At 33.5% G+C, this 21,607-nt stretch overlaps 1 protein-coding gene and 1 long non-coding RNA gene across 2 annotated transcripts; one reads left to right on the forward strand and one right to left on the reverse strand.

Moving 5' to 3' along the window:
* Positions 1-10,003: 10,003 nt before the first annotated feature.
* On the reverse strand, positions 10,004-11,621 carry LOC138323099 (uncharacterized). Its single transcript, XR_011208525.1, has 2 exons — positions 11,214-11,621; positions 10,004-10,380 (listed from the first exon to the last, which is right to left on the reverse strand). It is a non-coding gene; the product is annotated as an uncharacterized lncRNA (long non-coding RNA).
* Positions 11,622-14,495: 2,874 nt separating this feature from the next.
* LOC138323101 (FAS-associated death domain protein-like) lies at positions 14,496-21,536 on the forward strand. The gene is made up of 3 exons (XM_069267448.1): positions 14,496-14,927; positions 18,789-18,929; positions 19,661-21,536. Exons 1-3 carry the CDS (start codon positions 14,618-14,620, stop codon positions 19,930-19,932), a joined length of 723 nt encoding a protein of 240 aa, XP_069123549.1. The 5' UTR covers positions 14,496-14,617; the 3' UTR covers positions 19,933-21,536.
* Positions 21,537-21,607: the final 71 nt, after the last annotated feature.

Consider the following 21,607-nt stretch of genomic DNA (forward strand, 5'->3'; position numbering starts at 1 on the left):
CTAAAACTAAGAATTTATCGACTATATTGACCTGACATTATGTTTATCTTAATTTAGGTCATCGCGCTTGCATTTGTAGACGTTTTAATTGCAGTTACATTTTATATCTATTGTAAAAGTACCGTATGTATTGTTACGCTTCATTTATAAATATATGTACATATGCAGTCCTGTCTTTATTAGCCTATATCAGTATATGTTCTTAAGTCATCAGAAGCATAGAATCCACTACAGTATGGACTAACGTAGCTCTATACAGCTGTTCATAAAAAAATGTCAGAAGGATTTAAAACTGGTTTTTTTTTTCGTCTTTTCTTTAAGATGCTCCACCGCAGACTGAGCATAAACGATACTCATCATTTAAACGGTAATTGTTGTTTAATCGTGTATTTATATAGTGTTTAATTAACACAAAAATAATATATGAAATGATTTATTTTGCTTTTGATGCATGCGCAATCAGTACTTCATTCCATATATAGCAAAGTGACCCAGAATTTTTTCGGGATGCAATTAATTACTTTCAATATTTTTGTCTTGAAGTAAAATTAGAAGCTCAAACTTTTTAATGGTGGTAATGGTGTAAAGTAAGTAACTTTTGTAATTGAACCAGAAACTATTATTTGTGTATATGTTCCATATACAAGTACCGTAGGTTTTTTTGTTAATTTTGCAACTAAAGATATTTATATTGACATATACTACGGATAAATATTTGTATACCTGTACTATGGTTCATATGACTACTTTTGAAAAACTATGTATCATTAATTATTCTGAATTTTTTTACTATAGATACAGGTAAACAATATTTGTAATGCACTAGTGACACATTCACCAGTCAGGTATGAACTACATTTACTAATTATATTTGAAATTAAAATTTCCATATTCAACTATAAAAAATTGCTGGTTTTTTTTTTGGGCACCATGCCATTGATACAATGAATACAGAAAGATACACCTGTATACCTGTAATTTCGCATCTATGGACTGAAGAATGTTGATTTACTCTTGAAATCGCCTAATATGGACCTAAAGATTGAACAGAACATTTAAACAGTATTAATTTATTAAATGTTCCTTTTCAACTGAGAGGTACTTTTTCATTGTTTAACTTTGTTATATTTGTATTAGTCCTCTCAGTGATAATTCTTGCAATGCCTGAATTCAGGGCTATGTGTTAATTCTTTTAAAATATAAGGATTTTTTTTTATATATATAGATAAATGATTTTAATGAGAGTATTCAAATATTTATCATCAATATTTGAAATGAACAATCTGAACCAAATTTACATTTAATGTGTAACTTTACATAGAAAATAAACTGTGTCAGTGATTACAAACACATAATAAATGTTTACTGTACTTTTTGTGATTTGTTTTTAAACAAAAAAGAGTTGTACCTATTAGTTGTGACTTGGGCGGAGGGTTTAAAAATACAGAAGAAATATACACATGGTAAAAAAAAGATAGATATACAGTACATATGATTAGACAAAGTTGCTCCAAAATCAATCACCTCTTAATGTTTATGATAAACCACTTCATTCAAAAATGGAATTTACAATTTCATCTTAATTTTGAAATTTTCAATTTAATTATTAATTACTGGACTATTAAAACAGTATAGAATCCCTCGGCTACAGACAAAGTACTGTGGTACACATTTCTCTTAATTAATTACTTTTCTTCAACTCAATCATCTTTTTCTCCAGAGCACAAAAAAGAACAGGAAAAAACAGAAAAGGAAAGTAACATACATGTAGGCCTATATTGTTTTCTGGAAATATATATGATGTGTTAATTCTCACAGCATAGGCCTACATGAATGTGATGAATTAAATATTATCAATGTTTGAGAGAATTTCCTAGTTGTAATTCTATAGCAGCTACATGGAATGTACGTTTACATATATACATTGTACGATACATATATACATCATAAAAGTTTTTTTTCCTTCCAGCATGGGACATTCATGTCATCTCTCTCCAGAATCAAATATTGTTTACAAAAAAACAACAACCAGAGACATAGATAATTTAATTAAATCTCTGCAAAAAACTACACAAATATTGAACACATATATTGTACTTGTAAAATATCTATGAGCTAATTTATTTTCACATCTTTGACAGCTACATGCACGGACGTTCTATGGAACGTTTTCGTGTGGTTTTAAATGGGAAATTATGTTACGATTATTTGTATTTAACCTTCATGATTCGGTTGATGTAAAATACGACGAATGCTATGCTGCAATAATTGCCCCTTGCCGGGGCCCCATCTCTGCATCGGCCGAATATTTGTGTCGATTTCCATGTACAAGATGCTTTTATCGAAAATGATTACAAAGCATTGTCATTAATGTAAGAATACTTCATTTGCATCAAATGTATCATCTCAAAACAACAATTTGCATACCGCATTAGTGGTTTATCACACGAAACGAAACCGACACGACTGAGAAACACATGTCCATGTTGACATTTCCACGCAGCCTCGTTTTCAAAGAGTTTGGAGAATTTATATTTAGAACTGTGCTAAATTTACACGGGGCTTCCCCAAAATTTCAATGGTCAAAACTGGACACCGTCAGCAGAACTTGACCATCATTATGGTATACAATGACTTTTGGAAGGCCAAAGAACGCATTTAGACTGGTTTCCTTTGCCCGACTATTCACTTTAAATAAACATATAAATGGCATAAGGGAAGTAACTCTTGGATGTATAAGTGTTATTCGAGCGCACCTTTGTTTCATTTCGCATGCGCACATTATCGCAGATGAAAAATCTCCATACTAGAAAATCAACATTTACTGAGGATTAAAAAGCTCTGAACTATGAAACTACTTAGTAACTGACAACTAAATTGATTAAATTTGTGTTCTAGACATAGTTTATACTATTTCCACACTTTTTAGAGCAGACTATTGAGCGAAAAGTGGAAAACTAGAGTCATCGCACGGGTAACATGACGTTACAGTATGGACTAACGAGCTCTATACAGCTGTTCATAAAAAAATGTCAGAAGGATTTAAAACTGGTTTTTTTTTTTTCGTCTTTTCTTTAAGATGCTCCACCGCAGACTGAGCATAAACGATACTCATCATTTAAACGGTAATTGTTGTTTAATCGTGTATTTATATAGTGTTTAATTAACACAAAAATAATATGAAATGATTTATTTTGCTTTTGATGCATGCGCAATCAGTACTTCATTCCATATATAGCAAAGTGACCCAGAATTTTTTCGGGATGCAATTAATTACTTTCAATATTTTTGTCTTGAAGTAAAATTAGAAGCTCAAACTTTTTAATGGTGGTAATGGTGTAAAGTAAGTAACTTTTGTAATTGAACCAGAAACTATTATTTGTTTTTTTTTGCAGAGAATGAAACTCTGCGGCGCAAATTTACATACATGTGAATATATGTTTCTTGTATAGCATTGAATGCCACAATGTACCTACATAATCATAAATTGTATGTATTGTGTCGTTGCATATTACATGTACACGAATGTAGGATGAAAAAAAAAACAAACAAACAAACAAAACTTGTATATGCCCAAAGTCCGTTTTTCTAATGCAACTAAAGATATTTATATTGACATATACTACGGATGTATGTAAGCTAACCTTTACACCCTAGTGCACTACATTTAAACTAGGATTTTACAATATTTAAACTACAGGTAAACTTGTAATGCACTACGCCCAGTCAGGTATGACCACTAATTATAAAACCCCTATACAAATAATGGGCAATGCCATTGAACAATGTGTTAGATACATGTACCTGTAATTTCGCCTATGGGTATTGATTTACCTGGTATCGCCTATGGAAACGGTTGCTTTAGTGATATATTTATAACTATCTGAGAGGTAGTTCAGTTATATTTGTATTACTCGATATAGCAATTGAATTCTCTATTGTTAATTCTCTTAGACTTATATAATTAAATGATTTAATGAGATTAATATTTATCATCATAATATGAACAATCTTACATTAAAGCTTTAAAAATAAATGTCGATGGGTCTAATAATTTACTGTCTTTTTAGTGATATGTTTTAAACCAGAGTTTATTTTTTGTTTAAACATATATTTCTAGACATACATGTACAATATCACCTCTTAATGTTTTGGATATATTTTGATAAAGATATATATACTTACATATATTTCATTTTGATTATTCATTGATTTAATAGTCAGTTTGGGTGATGTGTATAATATAGACATTAGATCTACTTGTATATTGAAATCACGCAAACGTTGTGTACATGTATTAAATGATAAATTTACAGCGCTGGAAAGTGATGACTACATTAAAACCACGTGGAGTATCATATACAATTTATGTTGTCAAGAGACATTTTAATCATAGATCTGTTTTAGTGTTTATACAATATGCACATATTAAATAAAACGTTGTATCTTATACAGATCAATTAATTGTTGTTTTTTTTTATTTTCAACAGCAAATTTAGATTACACACTTCATATCATTATGACATGTACATTTTGTGTTCATTTTATGTAGATGTATGTACATGTAGTTGTTGTGTTTGATATGAGCAATGTATATATGTCATGTATACAATGTACATGGGGATACAGGTATACCTGCATAATTGATTTATATATAAAACAAATACTGTGAATTCTAGGCACACGGGTCAGTCGCCACCTGTGTGATGACACCTTACCTAAGATGATGATCAGTCAGTTTAAGGGTTAAACGTACCTCCACGAACAATATAACTGTAAAGTATATTGTAGCATACTCAATAAACGTTTGACGTCATGGTTGGATTGTGAAAACATAATAAAAGGTGAGCAAAATGGATTTCGAAGAAAAAGGAGTTGTCAGTAACATATCTACACTCTGTATAATATCATTACCAATAGAAAAACACCAATCTTTCAACGTTTAAAAACACATTTCTACCAATGATTTTCATAAAAAAGGCTACTGCCGTTGGAAAGAGAGATAATTTTCCTTTCAAAATCATCTTACATTTCTATACAAAGAGCCGGTGTAACGTTGAAAATGGACCCCCGTTGAAAACTAACCTCGAGTCATTTTTCAACGTTGAAAAATGACCCCGAAAACCGTTGAAAACTGAACATTAAGCGCACTTTTTACACGACCCGTTGAAAATAGACCCCGTTGAAAAGTGATCCCATCAGAACTCGTTCTTACACAACAACACAACACGACACCAAAACACCACGAAACCACACAGCATCACACAGCACATCAACACACCAACAACACAACAACACTACACAACAACACATCACACAACACAACAAAATAACACAACATCACACAACATAACATCACACAACACAACAACGCATCACACTAAACACAACATCACACAACACAAGACAACATTACACAACAACACGACACAACATCACAACAAAACATCACACAACACAACACAACACAACCACGCAACAACAACATCCAACAACAATACTACACAACAAAACATCACACAACATATAATTGATAGTATTAGTCATTTACTAGTGAAATAAAAACAAAATTAGGACAATGCGGGTAGGTCACCGTATATAAGACTACTAAAAACGTTCTATACGGCTAGATTCCCTTGCCTAAAATACCCGGGTATCTTACGTGCGTTTGTTAAAAAGTTCACTTAAACTGCACAGTTTGGCTATAATTGATAGTATTAGTCATTTACTAGTGAAATAAAAACAAAATTAGGACAATACGGGTAGGTCACCCTATATAAGACTACTAAAAACGTTCTATACGGCTAGATTCCCTTGCCTAAAATACCCGGGTATCTTACGTACGTTTGTTAAAAAGTTCACTTAAACTGCACTGTTTGACTATAATTGATAGTATTAGTCATTTACTAGTGAAATAAAAACAAAATTAGTACAATACGGGTAGGTCGCCCTATATAAGACTACTAAAAACGTTCTATACGGCTAGATTCCCTTGCCTAAAATACCCGGGTATCTTACGTACGTTTGTTAAAAAGTTCACGGAAAATGCACAGTTTGGCTTCAATGGAGATTATAATTCGTTTAGTATTGAAATCAGAACGAAATTTGGACAATATAGGTAGGTCACCCTATATAAGACTACTAAAAACGTTCTATACGGCTAGATTCCCTTGCCTAAAATACCCGGGTATTTTACGCACGTTTGTTAAAAAGTTCACGGAAACTGCATAGTTTGGCTACAATGAAGAGTATAAGTCGTATAATAGTGAAATAAAAACAAAATTTGGACAATACGGGTAGGTTGCCCTATATGAGACTACTAGGCAACTTTCTATACGGCTAGATTCCCTTGCCTAAAATACCCGGGTATTTTGCGTACTCTTATTAAAAAGTTCACTTAAACTGCACAGTTTGGCTATATTGGATAGTATTAGTCATTTACTAGTGAAATAAAAACAAAATTTGGACAATACGGGTAGGTCGCCCTATATAAGACTACTAAAAACGTTCTATACGGCTAGATTCCCTTGCCTAAAATACCCGGGTATTTTGCGCACTTTGCTAAACAAAGTTCACGGAAACTGCATGGTTTGGCTACAATGAAGAGTATAAGTCGTATAATAGTGAAATAAAACCAAAATTTGGACAATACGGGTAGGTTGCCCTATATGAGACTACTAGGCAACTTTCTATACGGCTAGATTCCCTTGCCTAAAATACCCGGGTATCTTACGTGCGTTTGTTAAAAAGTTCACTTAAACTGCACAGTTTGGCTATAATTGATAGTATTAGTCATTTACTAGTGAAATAAAAACAAAATTAGGACAATACGGGTAGGTCACCCTATATAAGACTACTAAAAACGTTCTATACGGCTAGATTCCCTTGCCTAAAATACCCGGGTATTTTACGCACGTTTGTTTAAAAGTTCACGGAAACTGCATAGTTTGGCTACAATGAAGAGTATAAGTCGTATAATAGTGAAATAAAAACAAAATTTAGACAATACGGGTAGGTTGCCCTATATGAGACTACTAGGCAACTTTCTATACGGCTAGATTCCCTTGCCTAAAATACCCGGGTATCTTACGTAGTTTGTTAAAAAGTTCACTTAAACTGCACAGTTTGGCTATAATTGATAGTATTAGTCATTTACTAGTGAAATAAAAACAAAATTAGGACAATACGAGTAGGTCACCTTATATAAGACTACTAAAAACGTTCTATACGGCTAGATTCCCTTGCCTAAAATACCCGGGTATTTTACGCACGTTTGTTAGAAAGTTCACGGAAACTCCATAGTTTGGCTACAATGAAGAGTATAAGTCGTATAATAGTGAAATAAAAACAAAATTTGGACAATACGGGTAGGTTGCCCTATATGAGACTACTAGGCAACTTTCTATACGGCTAGATTCCCTTGCCTAAAATACCCGGGTATTTTGTGTACTCTTATTAAAAAGTTCACTTAAACTGCACAGTTTGGCTATATTGGATAGTATTAGTCATTTACTAGTGAAATAAAAACAAAATTTGGACAATACGGGTAGGTCACCCTATATAAGACTACTAAAAACGTTCTATACGGCTAGATTCCCTTGCCTAAAGTACCCGGGTATTTTGTGTACTCTTATTAAAAAGTTCACTTAAACTGCACAGTTTGGCTATATTGGATAGTATTAGTCATTTACTAGTGAAATAAAAACAAAATTAGGACAATACGGGTAGGTCACCCTATATAAGACTACTAAAAACGTTCTATACGGCTAGATTCCCTTGCCTAAAATACCCGGGTATTTTACGCACGTTTATTAGAAAGTTCACGGAAACTGCATAGTTTGGCTACAATGAAGAGTATAAGTCGTATAATAGTGAAATAAAAACAAAATTTGGACAATACGGGTAGGTTGCCCTATATGAGACTACTAGGCAACTTTCTATACGGCTAGATTCCCTTGCCTAAAATACTCGGGTATCTTACGTACGTTTGTTAAAAAGTTCACAGCCGCATAATCCGTATCTTTCAGGGTCCGTAAATCAACAAAAGAAAATTATGGTACATATATTATAAAAAGTTATCAACTTTCCCCTAATTACACACCCAAAAAGTCCCGAGCTCAAAAGAAATTAATGATTAAAAATTCGATATCCAGTCTGTTTGAATATGCATTTTCAATCGTAGACGATCACGTGACTTTCCAGACCAAACGAAATGGCGTGCCTAGTCAAAAGTGTGCCGTTCATGTTAGCAGGAACTTCTAGGGAAGAACTTGTTACTTATCATGAACAAGTGAATTTTTTGTTATGTGATGAAGTTTAAGAGTCCCCAAGAACAATATATATACATTATCGTCGTGTAAACAATACTTCCATTCTGTCATTTTGAGTGTTTACAACACGGCGATCGGTTGACTATGCTTTGCCTAATTTCCGGGGGCCACCGGAGGGATTTTTGTGGGAACGGTATTTAAACTTCGTATAAAATACGTGTTGCGATACCATACATCGTACTAGACAAGATAATAAATTGTACAAAAATGTACCAGATATATAAATAATGGTATTGATAAATAATGAAATAGACAAGACACATCGTACTATATAGAGACGAAAATGGTTATCTACTGTACATGTAAATCTCTGGTGATATTTTTTTAAAATGAATATCTCAGACGATATTTGACTTGCCTTGAATAACCATATAACTTGTTTTATAAAGGTCCAAATGAAATATAATAATAAATCAAGTAAAATAAGCACGGAGAGCAAACTTGACATAATATGCATTTTTGTTCAATGTTATATGTATATACATGTATACATACATATCTATTAGTTAGAAAATCACCATGTACCGCCATAAACGAGTATAAAACTTAATACATGTTATTGTATGTATATTTCTGATATTTATGTTGGAAAAGCTCCATGTTCGTTAAAAACATGATGATAAATTTCTGGTGAAACTATAAACATTTGGTTATATGATTTCAAGGATTACAGAAAATTAAAAAAAAAATAAAATAAAGAATTGGGTTGAGGTTGCAATAAGGCGGTTTAGTGCGTGTTAAAAGTTCTGAATGTCTAACATGCAATTATGTATAGATTTTCTGTGTAGATAATGAAGACGGCTCCCTTGGTTAAATTTGTGATGTACAATGTACATGTACATGTACATGATAGCTTGCCAATGAACCATATAACTACCGTATAATATGATGTCCAGCCGTGAATTTGCCTCTGAATCAAATGAATCAGAAACATGTATAATGAAAGACCTAGGTGTTTCTTATACAATCATATTCATGCACAAATAGCACATTCATATACATTGTATAGTGTACATGTACACATATTGTGCATTGAATTTTAGGTCAATAATAAAATGACTGGAGTTTAAAATAGCATCCAGTAGTAAATAAGCTGACCATAGCATGTGATTCTCATGTCATCAGAGTAATTGCAGTAAAATTCATTTTTTAGCATGTAAATAGTCTAACCTGGTGGGAAATCTAACTTTATTAGTTGTATTTTGTTAGTTTATTTTTTTATATTCAAGCAATCCTAATTCCTTTAGTGTGATCTTGCTCCAAACACTAAGTGAATTTGCTAAGAGCTTGTACATGTAGACCTTGATTGACCTGGACTAATTAGAAGTTATTGTCAGTCTATTCCTTTCTTATTCAATCAAAACTTTGCAACTTAAAATAGTCAATAATGAATAATGCAATTTAACAACATGCATCACAGGCTATTGTCTCTAGATATATGGATATTCTTATATATATGTGCAATCTGTGTATTACACAACAACAAGATTTTTTTTATTACACATATGGATATATGTATATCTATGGAGTCAAAATCTTGAGATTTGACAATGACTTTTGACCTAAATAACCTTTGATCTAGCTTCAGTCTTGTTTGCTATTTATTTTCTGTATTTGAACATTTCTAAAATGAACACTACATGTACATAATTAAACAACTCAGACAAATGACATATATTATTTTAATTGGTTTATTGTTCATAAATTGGAATTACATCCTTGTCCCATATAAATTATTCAAAAGTTATACATACTAGGTATGTAAACATGCAATAATCATTATTATTCCTTTTTCCATTTGTATGAAGAAGAAATAAATAATTTGAAAATATCCTGGTGGTAATAGTAAAGAATTATGCTAGGTTTGTTCTGTCCTTCCTTCTTGAAAATGATTTCTTTCTGGTTCATAATGGGTACATTACAAACAGACTTTATTTTTTACTGTCAGTTTTGATATCAGAGATACATGTAGTTGTTTTTCCCTTTTATTTTTGGGCGAGCTGCCATCACATCTTGCACTTCTGTCATCTGGTTGAAGGTCCCATACATTCTATTAAGAAAATATGGAGTAAATGTCAGTTATGTACATAGATAAATACTGTATACATGCATGTACATAATCTTTCAGTGCAAGCCTACATGTAAAACAAACTAGTTCCAATTGTTTCCTGTCAAACATAAATTTATAACAATTACACATTTTTTGAACACGTTTATCAAAATCAAACCTCACTAGATACTAAGATAGTCATTTCTTGAAATACAGGGGTCTAGGCATTTTCATGTGAAGAATAATGGTACTAATTAGTGCCAGAATTTATGTAGCTTAAATGTATTGGACATAATATATAATACATATTTTAAAAAGTCAATTACTATTCTTTACTTACATCACTTGTGATGTATTGGTGTGAATTTTATATAATTAAGACCAGCAGATAGGATAACGAGTACATTGTACATGTACGTGACTAAGTGACTGTAAGTCTAAAAAAAATACAATCCTACACACACGAGCACCGATGAAGTAAGTTTGAAAGTGGCTTCTTTAGTTAAAGGATATATATCACTGATATACATGAATACACAAATAGATATCGGAAAAGATATCACACTCCTGACGCTGTAAGCCTGTAACAGTAGCTACATGTATATCGTACATGTATAACACTGAAGAATGCGATCATCTTTTAAGGAAACGCGTATAATACGACTCTATTAATGCTTCTGTTGTAATCCAAGATGAAATCTGTTATATGTTCCCCAATTAATCAACACTTTTCCTGATTTCTAATCTCTATTTTACTATGGTACCAATTCCAAAAAGCGACCAAACACTTGTAGAATATAACTGTTACAGTACCCCTTCGGGGCCCCACTCACCTTATAGAGACGACGAGAAGTCAGTTTATGTGGTTTTGGTAGATCATTCACAAGTCATAGTTGTTGTCATAGCTCGAATTCGTTTCCATATAATATTCTCAGCAATTCACAACATTTCTTAGTTTAAATAATTTCCTTATTCACTTCGAATCAGCAGTTGATTCTAAGCCGGCGAGCTTTCACTGCAAAGCTCGCTCCATTGCGGTAAACAACTTTTATTTCCGGACATGCGCAAAGTAGCATTTCTAAGCTTTGGAGGCGTTAACTTTTGACTTTTTGTCGGACCGCGCATAAGTCTAAAATAAAAGTTTGTATATTTATATCTTTGGACCTCTTAACTTTCTAGACTTGTAATTTGGGGAAAGTTCATAACTTTTTAGGGCTATTACACCATATCTTGTCATTGTTTGTTTTACGGACCTAGTCCGCTAACTGCCTATATTATTAGGCTTTTTTTTTTTTTTTTTTGCCTAAATATAGTCAGCTCGCGTACCTCTTAAAATGTGAAATCGTAGGCCAGATTTGGCCTACGCTACGTCAGCGGTATATTTCTAATATATCGTCCATGCAATGCCGGAAAACATACACATACCTATATATGGGATTTATTATCCACGCCCCATGTTACATCCCATTTATGAAATTAAACAACTTTGCACAATGAAAAACTTCCGAACCCTTCTATTTCACACATTTGTAATGGCCGCCGTATACACATTTAGTAGAGCAAACGGCAGCAATCAACTTCGCTTCGTTTTATTTTAAAAAACCACGTGTAGTTGAAGATAAACAAAATTCAACTGTGTATATGCTACATGTATATGCAACGTGAATATCTCGAAAGTGATGCGTACAGCAATAGTCGTGTTCAATTTGAATATTTGACAACATGTCGTGTATGTCGACCATAATTTCACTATAAAAACTCTAACTGGCTAGCATTTTGTTTATCTTTCAACTACACGAGGTTTTTAAAATAAAACCGGAAGCGAAGTTGATTGGCTGCAAAGTTGTTTAATTTCATAAATGGGATGTAACATGGGGGCAGTGGAGTACATAAGATCCCAATATATAGGTATGTGTATGTTTTCCCGGCATTGCATGGACGATATATTAGAAATATACCGCTGACGTAGCGTAGGCCAAATCTGGCCTACGATTTCACACTTTTAAGAGGTACCGCGAGCTGACTATATATTAGGCAAAAAAAAAATTAAAAAAGCCTAATAATATAGACAGGTTTAGCGGACTATTACGGACCCTGAAAGATACGGATTATGCGGCTTTAAACTGCACTGTTTGACTATAATTGATAGTATTAGTCATTTACTAGTGAAATAAAAACAAAATTAGTACAATACGGGTAGGTCGCCCTATATAAGACTACTAAAAACGTTCTATACGGCTAGATTCCCTTGCCTAAAATACCCGGGTATTTTGCGTACTCTTATTAAAAAGTTCACTTAAACTGCACAGTTTGGCTATATTGGATAGTATTAGTCATTTACTAGTGAAATAAAAACAAAATTTGGACAATACGGGTAGGTCACCCTATATAAGACTACTAAAAACGTTCTATACGGCTAGATTCCCTTGCCTAAAATACCCGGGTATTTTGCGCACTTTGCTAAAAAAAGTTCACGGAAACTGCATGGTTTGGCTACAATGAAGAGTATAAGTCGTATAATAGTGAAATAAAACCAAAATTTGGATAATACGGTTAGGTTGCCCTATATGTGACTACTAGGCAACTTTCTATACGGCTAGATTCCCTTGCCTAAAATACTAAAACTAGAACACTTGAATTTGGGTTGCCCTATATGAGACTACTTAAAACGTTCTATACGGGTAGATGTCTACTTTCACTGTGAGACTACACAGTGAAAGTCAAGTCAAAAGTACATTTATCCTTATAAAAATGATTCTTTATTTCTTCTAACATGTAAACAAAGCTGGGAGACTTCGATTAATATATACAGAATATATATATATATATTACAAGGTGTTCAATAAATGACAATCTAAATTGATACTGTTGGGCTATTACCAATCTGATTGAAATACAGACCTTAATGCAGTGATAGTAAGGATCTGTATTTTAATCAGATTGGGGCTGTTACTGAACGTTTAATGAAAAGGTGACGACTACCATCTGTAAGTATAAGTACACCAAAAGAGCAATACTTGGAGTGGGCGGGGGGTTGCCCCCTCCTCCTGTTCCCGAGGGAGGGGGGGGGGCTTAACATGTCCCATTTTCGGCGACTGAAATGTTATAATAATGCACATTTGAAAGAAAAGAAAAAAGAGTCCTCCTGCACATTTTCGTACTTCATTTTAGAAAAACTACCGCAGCGCGGCGCTTAAGTCCTAAAACATTCAAGCACGTAATGTTCAAACCTTTAATGATAAAAATTCAATACACATGAACCAGACTAAAATATCCATCAAGTGATTGTACTATTTCAAAAAAAGTATTTAAAAAATTATTTTGTTTATATGTCTTAGCAAGACAATAAATCCGTAATTTTTTGTGTTACACAACAATGTACCGATGGTGTGAATCAGTTTGTTGAGATCGAGCAGGGTTACATAATGATATGACGACATTCACAATGATCATTTCTAAATGCAGGTAACTTAAATCGAAAAAATGCCATCTTAAGAACGCTTTAAAATCATCAAATTGCATCTTAAAACTCATCTCAGCCATTCTAAATCACAAGATTTTTTCTGTATTCTAAATCCATCTAACTCTCTCAAACATTCGTCCATGAACAATGCCAATTAAAATATATGAAAGGTTACATATAACATGTAATTCATATGTTATTTATAGAACACATGGATTTAAAATCTTGGCCACCGTATTTGACAATTTTCATTTTTCATCCATAATATCTAAATTAAAATTGCACAAATAATAAGTAATTTGGTATATTTGCATAGACAGTAAAATAGGCTAATACCAAAATACTGTACATTGTATCCGCTATTTAACTGTTCGTAATACTGTACGTAAATCTAATGTGTATCTATATATGACTTTAATCATATATATATATATACATTATTTACTTAATGATTGTTTTACTTTGATGCTTTGTGTCTAATTTTAGTGTTTGAATACATCACATCACATCATAGTGTCGTGTAATTCGACATCGAATGCAACCAGTATTAATACCAGACTGATGTAGTCGATAAACTATTTGCGGACTTGCCTCAGCCCCCTATTTGCGGACTTGCCTCAGCCTAAAATAAGCGAGTGCCCTAGTACTCGCATACGAGGGAATCTCGCCATATAGAAATTTGACCTATCCGGGATTTTCGGCTGTTGATTGTTTTGTTGGGGGTGATTATATGAGGAACTGAGTGTGTAGATATCTAAAGACTAGAAAACCATAATGGCTGCTGAAAGTAGTGGAGAGAACCCGGACTTCAGAGGAATGTTAGTTCAATTGGCAAATCTGTTGAAAAAGGAGGATCTAGAAGCTATGAAATATATGTGTAAAGATAAAATTGGAAGGAGGGACCTATCACAGATTTCAACCTTTTATGAATTGTGTGACAATCTTGAAAGTCGAGATATGCTTGACAATAACAATGTGGATTTTTTACAGAAACTACTTAATCACTGTTGTTCAGGGAGGAAAGATGTTTTACACATTTTGGAAAATTACACTAATTCCCCAAAAATGATGAGTAATGGATCAGGTAAAATTCTAGACTATACTTTAATCATGGAACACAAATTCTGATTTCTCCCATACTTAACAGGGATATCCCGTGGTTGCTAGTAGGGAAAACATATCTCTATCTAACACAGGGGGGTATAAGACAGCTCACACGCGCTAGATAATAATGTGACGTCATCAATATATGCGACGTAACTGCGCCGCGCATTGTAGATGACGTCATCAATTTTGACGCATAACGACGTTCCTGCGATAATGGCGCAATGAAAAAGCTGGAAACCAAGTGGAATTTCATCATTTTTTCTTCTAAGTATGGGAGAAAAAGAATCAAACATGGGTCTATGAATGACCAAGTTATGACCCGAGTCACCTAATGAATCAGGAATTAAGTAAAATATTGCAGTGCTGGAGGCTGAGCAACGCATAAACCAGAATATGTTAAACCGAAAGATCGAAAAAAGTTTAGCCAGCCATGCATGCATCAATTGCAAACTCAGTACTTGTGCTTTAATTCATACATGTTACCGGAACAGCTAGATCAAGCTTCACTCTTATTACTTCAATGTGTGTTTTAAGGTTATTCAATATTCGTTACATCATGTAAATGTTAGCCTTGTCGACATTTATTGAATATGATGTGCGTCCACAACTCAGTATTCAGTATCGGGTTTTCTATTAATAAAATTATCAAATAAGTTGTAAGATTACCGCCATTTGCATGAGTTGTGTTTCATACATGTGCACGCGTATATTTCTACTGAACCCAAGATATTGCAATCTTCATTAAGGTCAAATGCTGGATCAAATATTCATAGGACTTCTACAGTCTGTAAACAACTACGAGGCCGATTGATAAAACTCTATTCAGTACATTAGTGTAGCATAACCTGGTGAAAATTAATGAACAACCCCAACAACCCCCCCCCCTGTTACAATTATTTGAGCGACCTGGGCGCTCATTACGGCGAACACAGTATCATGCAAGTACTAGTTTGTTCAGTTGCATGAATGCATGACCTTGATTTTCATTCATTGTTATGATCATAGCCTGGTCAAATATGCTTATTTCTCCTTCTCCTCACTATACAGTATATACATAATATGTAAAACTTTAACTTTAAATTAGGCCTATATATTAGGGTTGGGAATTGGTTGCAATTTTATGATGGATCATCAGTTTTGTGTAACCAGTTGATGATCGATTAAAATTGATTATATTCTTCTTTGGTCCCATTAAAGACCGTTTACATTTTCCAGGAAAATCGTACAAACTTTTTTCTGTTAATATATTGCCATGTTCTCAGGTCGCTTATGTTTTTAGAAATAAAATCATACTCCTCTGAATGTTTAAATTATTATGTACATGTATGTACATGTGTTAACACTCTTCAATTTGTTTAATTTAAATTTAGACGCTTGATATTTGAAATGTTGCATGTCATGATTTATGACCATTGATATAATTATTAAATCATTTCATATATTGGCATTAGTATATTTGTTGATGCTGATGAATGACTGACTCCTCATCTATGACAGTCAGTGCCGCGACGGCTGAGTGGTTAAGATGTTGCTAGGTACTTGTCGTTGGCTTGTTGGTTTTTTTTTGCCCTGGGCACTCTGGCTTTCCTCCACAAAATTACACCTGGCACAGTATTGCCAACCTCTGATCAGGTCAAATCGGGTGATCACCCTTTAAAAAACGTGTGAAAGGGTCAAAACAAGGGTCATGTGCGGAACCACATTCTAGTTTTAATTTTTAACACATTTTAAACCCTAAAATATGCATATTTATTAATATCTTCATATTGTTATTCAATAGTATTTAATGATATTTTTTTGTAATGATATAATAAATATCTGAAAATAAATTTTAAAAAAATGTATTTTTTAAAATATTAAATAATAAACAGGCCTAAAATTCTTATTTTTAGGTCACCTGAGACGAAGTCTCAAGTGACCTATTCTAATCGCCTTTTGTCCGCCATCATCCGTCGTGCGTCGTATGTCCGTAAACAATTTACATTTTCGACTTCTTCTCCAAAACTGCTGAAGCAATTTCAATGAAATTTTGCACAAACCTTCTATGGCATAAGGCCAATCAAAATTGTGAATTATATGGTCCCCACCCCTCAGGGGGCTGTGGGAGGGGCCAAAAGGGGTAAAATTGAGTAAAATTTCAAAAATCTTCTTCTCTACTCACAGATGTGGTAGAATCAAATACTCTTCATCGATAGAAAGGTCTCCCCTGGGGGACCGGGGGTAGACCGGTGAGAGAAGACCCCCTGGGGGACCAGAGAGGCAGGACCAAACAGGGTCAAAATGATTAAAATTTCAAAAAATGTCTCTAAGTTCACAGGTTTGATGGAAGCAAATACTCTTCATAGTCTAAAAAGTCAAATTTATAAATCACTGACCAACTTCAAGGCCCAGCATACAGTGTTTATGTCTTTAATTTGTTTCATTATTTGTTTCATTATATATTCTAACTCAGGTGACCGTTAAGGCCCATGGGCCTCTTGTTTTTGTTCTACACATGTCCGGTTTCACTATTATCTTTGACTAAACAAAATTGTTGCCATTATGATTGGCTTGCCTGCCTACTGCAACAGGATACCGTTCACGTTGACTATGTTTTATTCATGTGAGTAAATCTTTGTCTGAAATCATAATTGTTTGTACTTTTGAAGAGATTATTTTTGATTTTGAACAGTATTAATTGGCCATGTCTGATTTTGCTAGCTGGCCCTGGCTAAAAACGATCATGGACATCGTGATGCATGACTGAATAGATTAATTGCTACAATTTCACACCTTTCTGAAAGTTTGTGTAAACACAAACATAGCTACCTGCATTATACAGGGGCCTGATATGAGTCTTAAGCCCTGAGGTGTAATTAAAATTGCACTTATGGCTTTATCTGACGTAATTTTTGTGAGCTTTTTAAAGAGACAATTCACTCAGGATAACTCTTTTACATAACCAAGAAGCAAAATATAGCATTAACGTATTGTTCTACATTTCTTATGAAACATATAACGTAAAACATTGACCAAATCCACGACATTGTTAAGTATTTTAATTAATATCGCTGAAATATCAAATCGTTGATCAATACGATTAAGCAGGTACAATATGGACGCTGTACCTATACCCGAGCCAAAGTCACACACGTTAAACAAATGAACTACATAACCACTGAGAAGGTGATAAAATGATTTATTAGGTAAGACAATTCACCTAATAAGGTAAACACACTACTGTCAGAGCGATTTGAGCAGTTTTAGACAAAAGTTGCATTACTCTACGAGCAAGGGACAGGGTTCGGCATACAAGAAGTTCGACCACAGTGTGTAATGGCGGACAGCGAGCGAGTTTGAACATTTCACACACATGTCACCACCATGGGCTTTTCAGGCATATCACAGTAAAACCGACTGGTCTAATTTCCATTAGAACTGGGTTTGTTCCGATAAATGTACAAATTTTAATGTTCTTTAGACTGAATTGTCCCTTTAACACTTTTTTTTCAAGTGCTGAAAATCGGGTTATTTGATGACCCGACGGGTCAATCGGGTTACGCATTCTAAAATGTCTAAAAAAAATGGGTCAACCCGGGGAAATCGGGTGAGTTGGCAATACTGCTGGCATCTCCTTATAATGACCCTGACTGCTACTATGATGTTAAACTAATCAAACCAAACCTATTACAGATTTTCTATAATTACTTTAACTACCTAAGGAACACGAACAATACAAATCATATCAGGTGGTGTTGATTCTCATGGACTAATCTGTATATAAACTTAAATGAGATATATATTTTTGAGACAAATATGACCTATTGCCTTATGTATATATTTACCCTTCTCATTTCAGGTCCCACCAGAACACCGATTGTCCAGTCAGTACCAGTTAATGGTCAACAACAGATAGTATATGTGGCTGTCCAAGGTTTACCTGGTCATCAGATGTCACCTAGTAGTGCTAGCTATTCTAAACCAACATTTGAATACAAACGTAAGTATATAACTAATAAAATCTAGTTAATTTTACATGTAGAGTTTATGCCATGGTATATATATAATAAACCACCTTTTTTACATTCGCAAATTTCGCAATCTATGAAAATTTGTGAACATCTATCTCCACAAATTATTATCTACATCACTTATGTTGGTTGGAATCCCCATTAAGTTTTAATTATGGGAATTTTAAATCTTACCTAACTTGTTTTGAGATTGAAATCGCGAAATTACATAGCCATGAAAGAAAGTTTGTTTACAGTACTACTGTCAATATTAAGTACTGGTAGGTATATTGGGTATAGATATTTGTATCCAGTTCAGCAATTTATATATCAGATAAGAGATACATCCTGTATGAAGTCTTGTAGATTGTTTATAGTGTTTACTAAAAGATAATCGCAAATCACGCTTTACTTTATAGTAGATTCTACTATAAAAGTGTTTGAATTGGTCACAGAACTGTTTTTTATCTGAATAAGTGAAGTACAGGCATGTATCCTCTAAAGATGTCATATATACACTGCAGTTTTTTATACCAGATTCTCCTTGAACCTAAGAAATAATCCTTCATTGATATTAATGTAGTCTTCTGTTCAATAAATGAGATGGATAAAGGGTTAGGTTTTTATGAAGTAGATAACTGCGCAATATATGATGTTTCCTTCTAAGCCATTTACAAAACCTGTTAGATGCAAAACACATGCAAACATTTTTTGTTTTCAGATATTGAAAGAGAAATAAATTTCCTGACTAGGAAGTTGGGAAGAGAATGGAGGTTCTTCATGCGTACGTTAGGAGTTTCTGACTATGATATGGCTGATATGGAACAGCAGCACCCCCGTAACATGCGGGAACAGATTCATGGCTGTTTTGTTATTTGGGTACAGCAAAATAGAGGTGATGTCAACAAGAAGATGCTGATAAAGGCATTAATGGACATTTCTGTCGAGAGGTTCGATCTGGCTGCTAGCCTGGAGGACAATGACTACTCGTAACTTTTTAAGTTTGACATATACCAAAACACGTACTGAATTAATTTTGAAACAGTTGATCACATAATTTAAAGGACCTGTTTATGTAGGTTTCCAGGATGTTTGACAAATTATATGTGACATGAATGTAACATGGTGGATTTAGGATATATATTTTGGTGACAGTTTAAATATGTCTTTGATTTAAAAGGGAGGAAGCGAAGTTGCTTAAAAATTTAAAAAATGTCTTGAATATAATTATAAAAGAGGAAGAAAGTAAAGCTGCTTATAAGTTTAACTGATTGTGCTAACCTGTTGCATGGTTTTCCGCAACACATGTGACACACCTGTACAAGTTTTTTGTGTCTGAAGCAAAACTTTCCTGAGGATCCTAGAAATAAGATGATAGACGTCCCTGGGACTCAATGTAAAAGATATTTAAAAGGAAAAAATACATACACATTGGATAAACTAAAATAAAACATTTTGAGATGATAAATTTTTCAAATTGAAATGAAATCTTTACAGTATGAGAAATACCTGAGTTTACAATTTGCTCTTTATTTAACTGTGATATTGTTACCTGAAAGGGACTTCCCTACTTTAGTATGGGACTCTCATTTCTGACCCTTGAGTCCCAGGGGCCCTCAAACACCATTTGAAACCCTGCTATTGTTATAAGTTGATGCTTATTTACAGATGTATTCCACTTCCTTTTGTTGAATGTGAACAAGACGGTCGAAATACAGTATCTCCCTACTGTATGGATTCAATCTTTTTTATTTCTTATCTGATATATATTAAATATATTAAATGTTCTTTTGTTTGAACTAATTTGCATCCATTGTATAAGTGTGGCAGGCATCCACAGTTTCTGTAGAAATCCTGTACTGTAATAACATTGTATTAGGTATAGATTTATTGAATGGACAGATGCAAGGAAATTATGTTATATGGAAAAATTTAGATATATCTTCATTTCGTGTTTTTAACATGTCTGTATGTACAAGGCTTTTCCAATAAAAAGACCCCTTCCCTGGCACCATGAATCACTGATTTATCTCGGTACATGAGATGACCATGAATTGGTGGCTGTTAGGCCAGCTGTTTTAATAAGTGAACTTACGGAAAAGAAACCTGTTTTAAAAACTGGACTCTCAGAGTGGGATACATTTACTGGAACAGCCCCATAAAATCTTGCAATGATGACTGCATTTCAACATGTCCTAATTTTTAATTGAACATTTCCTTTGAAATAATAACCAGAATGTCATCTGCATTTCAGTATATTGATATGTATAGTGGAGCCCTTTTAATTTGAAATCAAATTATACTGCTTAATTGGAATGAATAAGAATCATTGTTCACATGTATTCAGTGCATTTAACCGGTACCTTGGTTACATATATTGAAATCTGGATAGAAGAGATATTCTATACCCCATAGACTTCAATATTACTGGGCTCCATGGTATATATACCAGAGTAGGTGTAGGGGTCGATTGTTACATACCACTTTACCCTCAATGGATTAGTTCGTTCTTCACTGTCTTTGTTACATTTTATGGCAGTATGATATCATGATTTCAGATAATTTAAATAAATAAATGACTTCTGCATGTGAATTAATATTTGTACATGTATTTGTTTTTGCTATTAACCCACATTCCTGTATAAAGAAAAAATCATAACAAGTCACT

The sequence above is a fragment of the Argopecten irradians genome, chromosome 5 (assembly GCF_041381155.1).
Source record: "Argopecten irradians isolate NY chromosome 5, Ai_NY, whole genome shotgun sequence".
In the NCBI taxonomy this organism is placed as follows: Eukaryota; Metazoa; Mollusca; class Bivalvia; order Pectinida; family Pectinidae; genus Argopecten; species Argopecten irradians.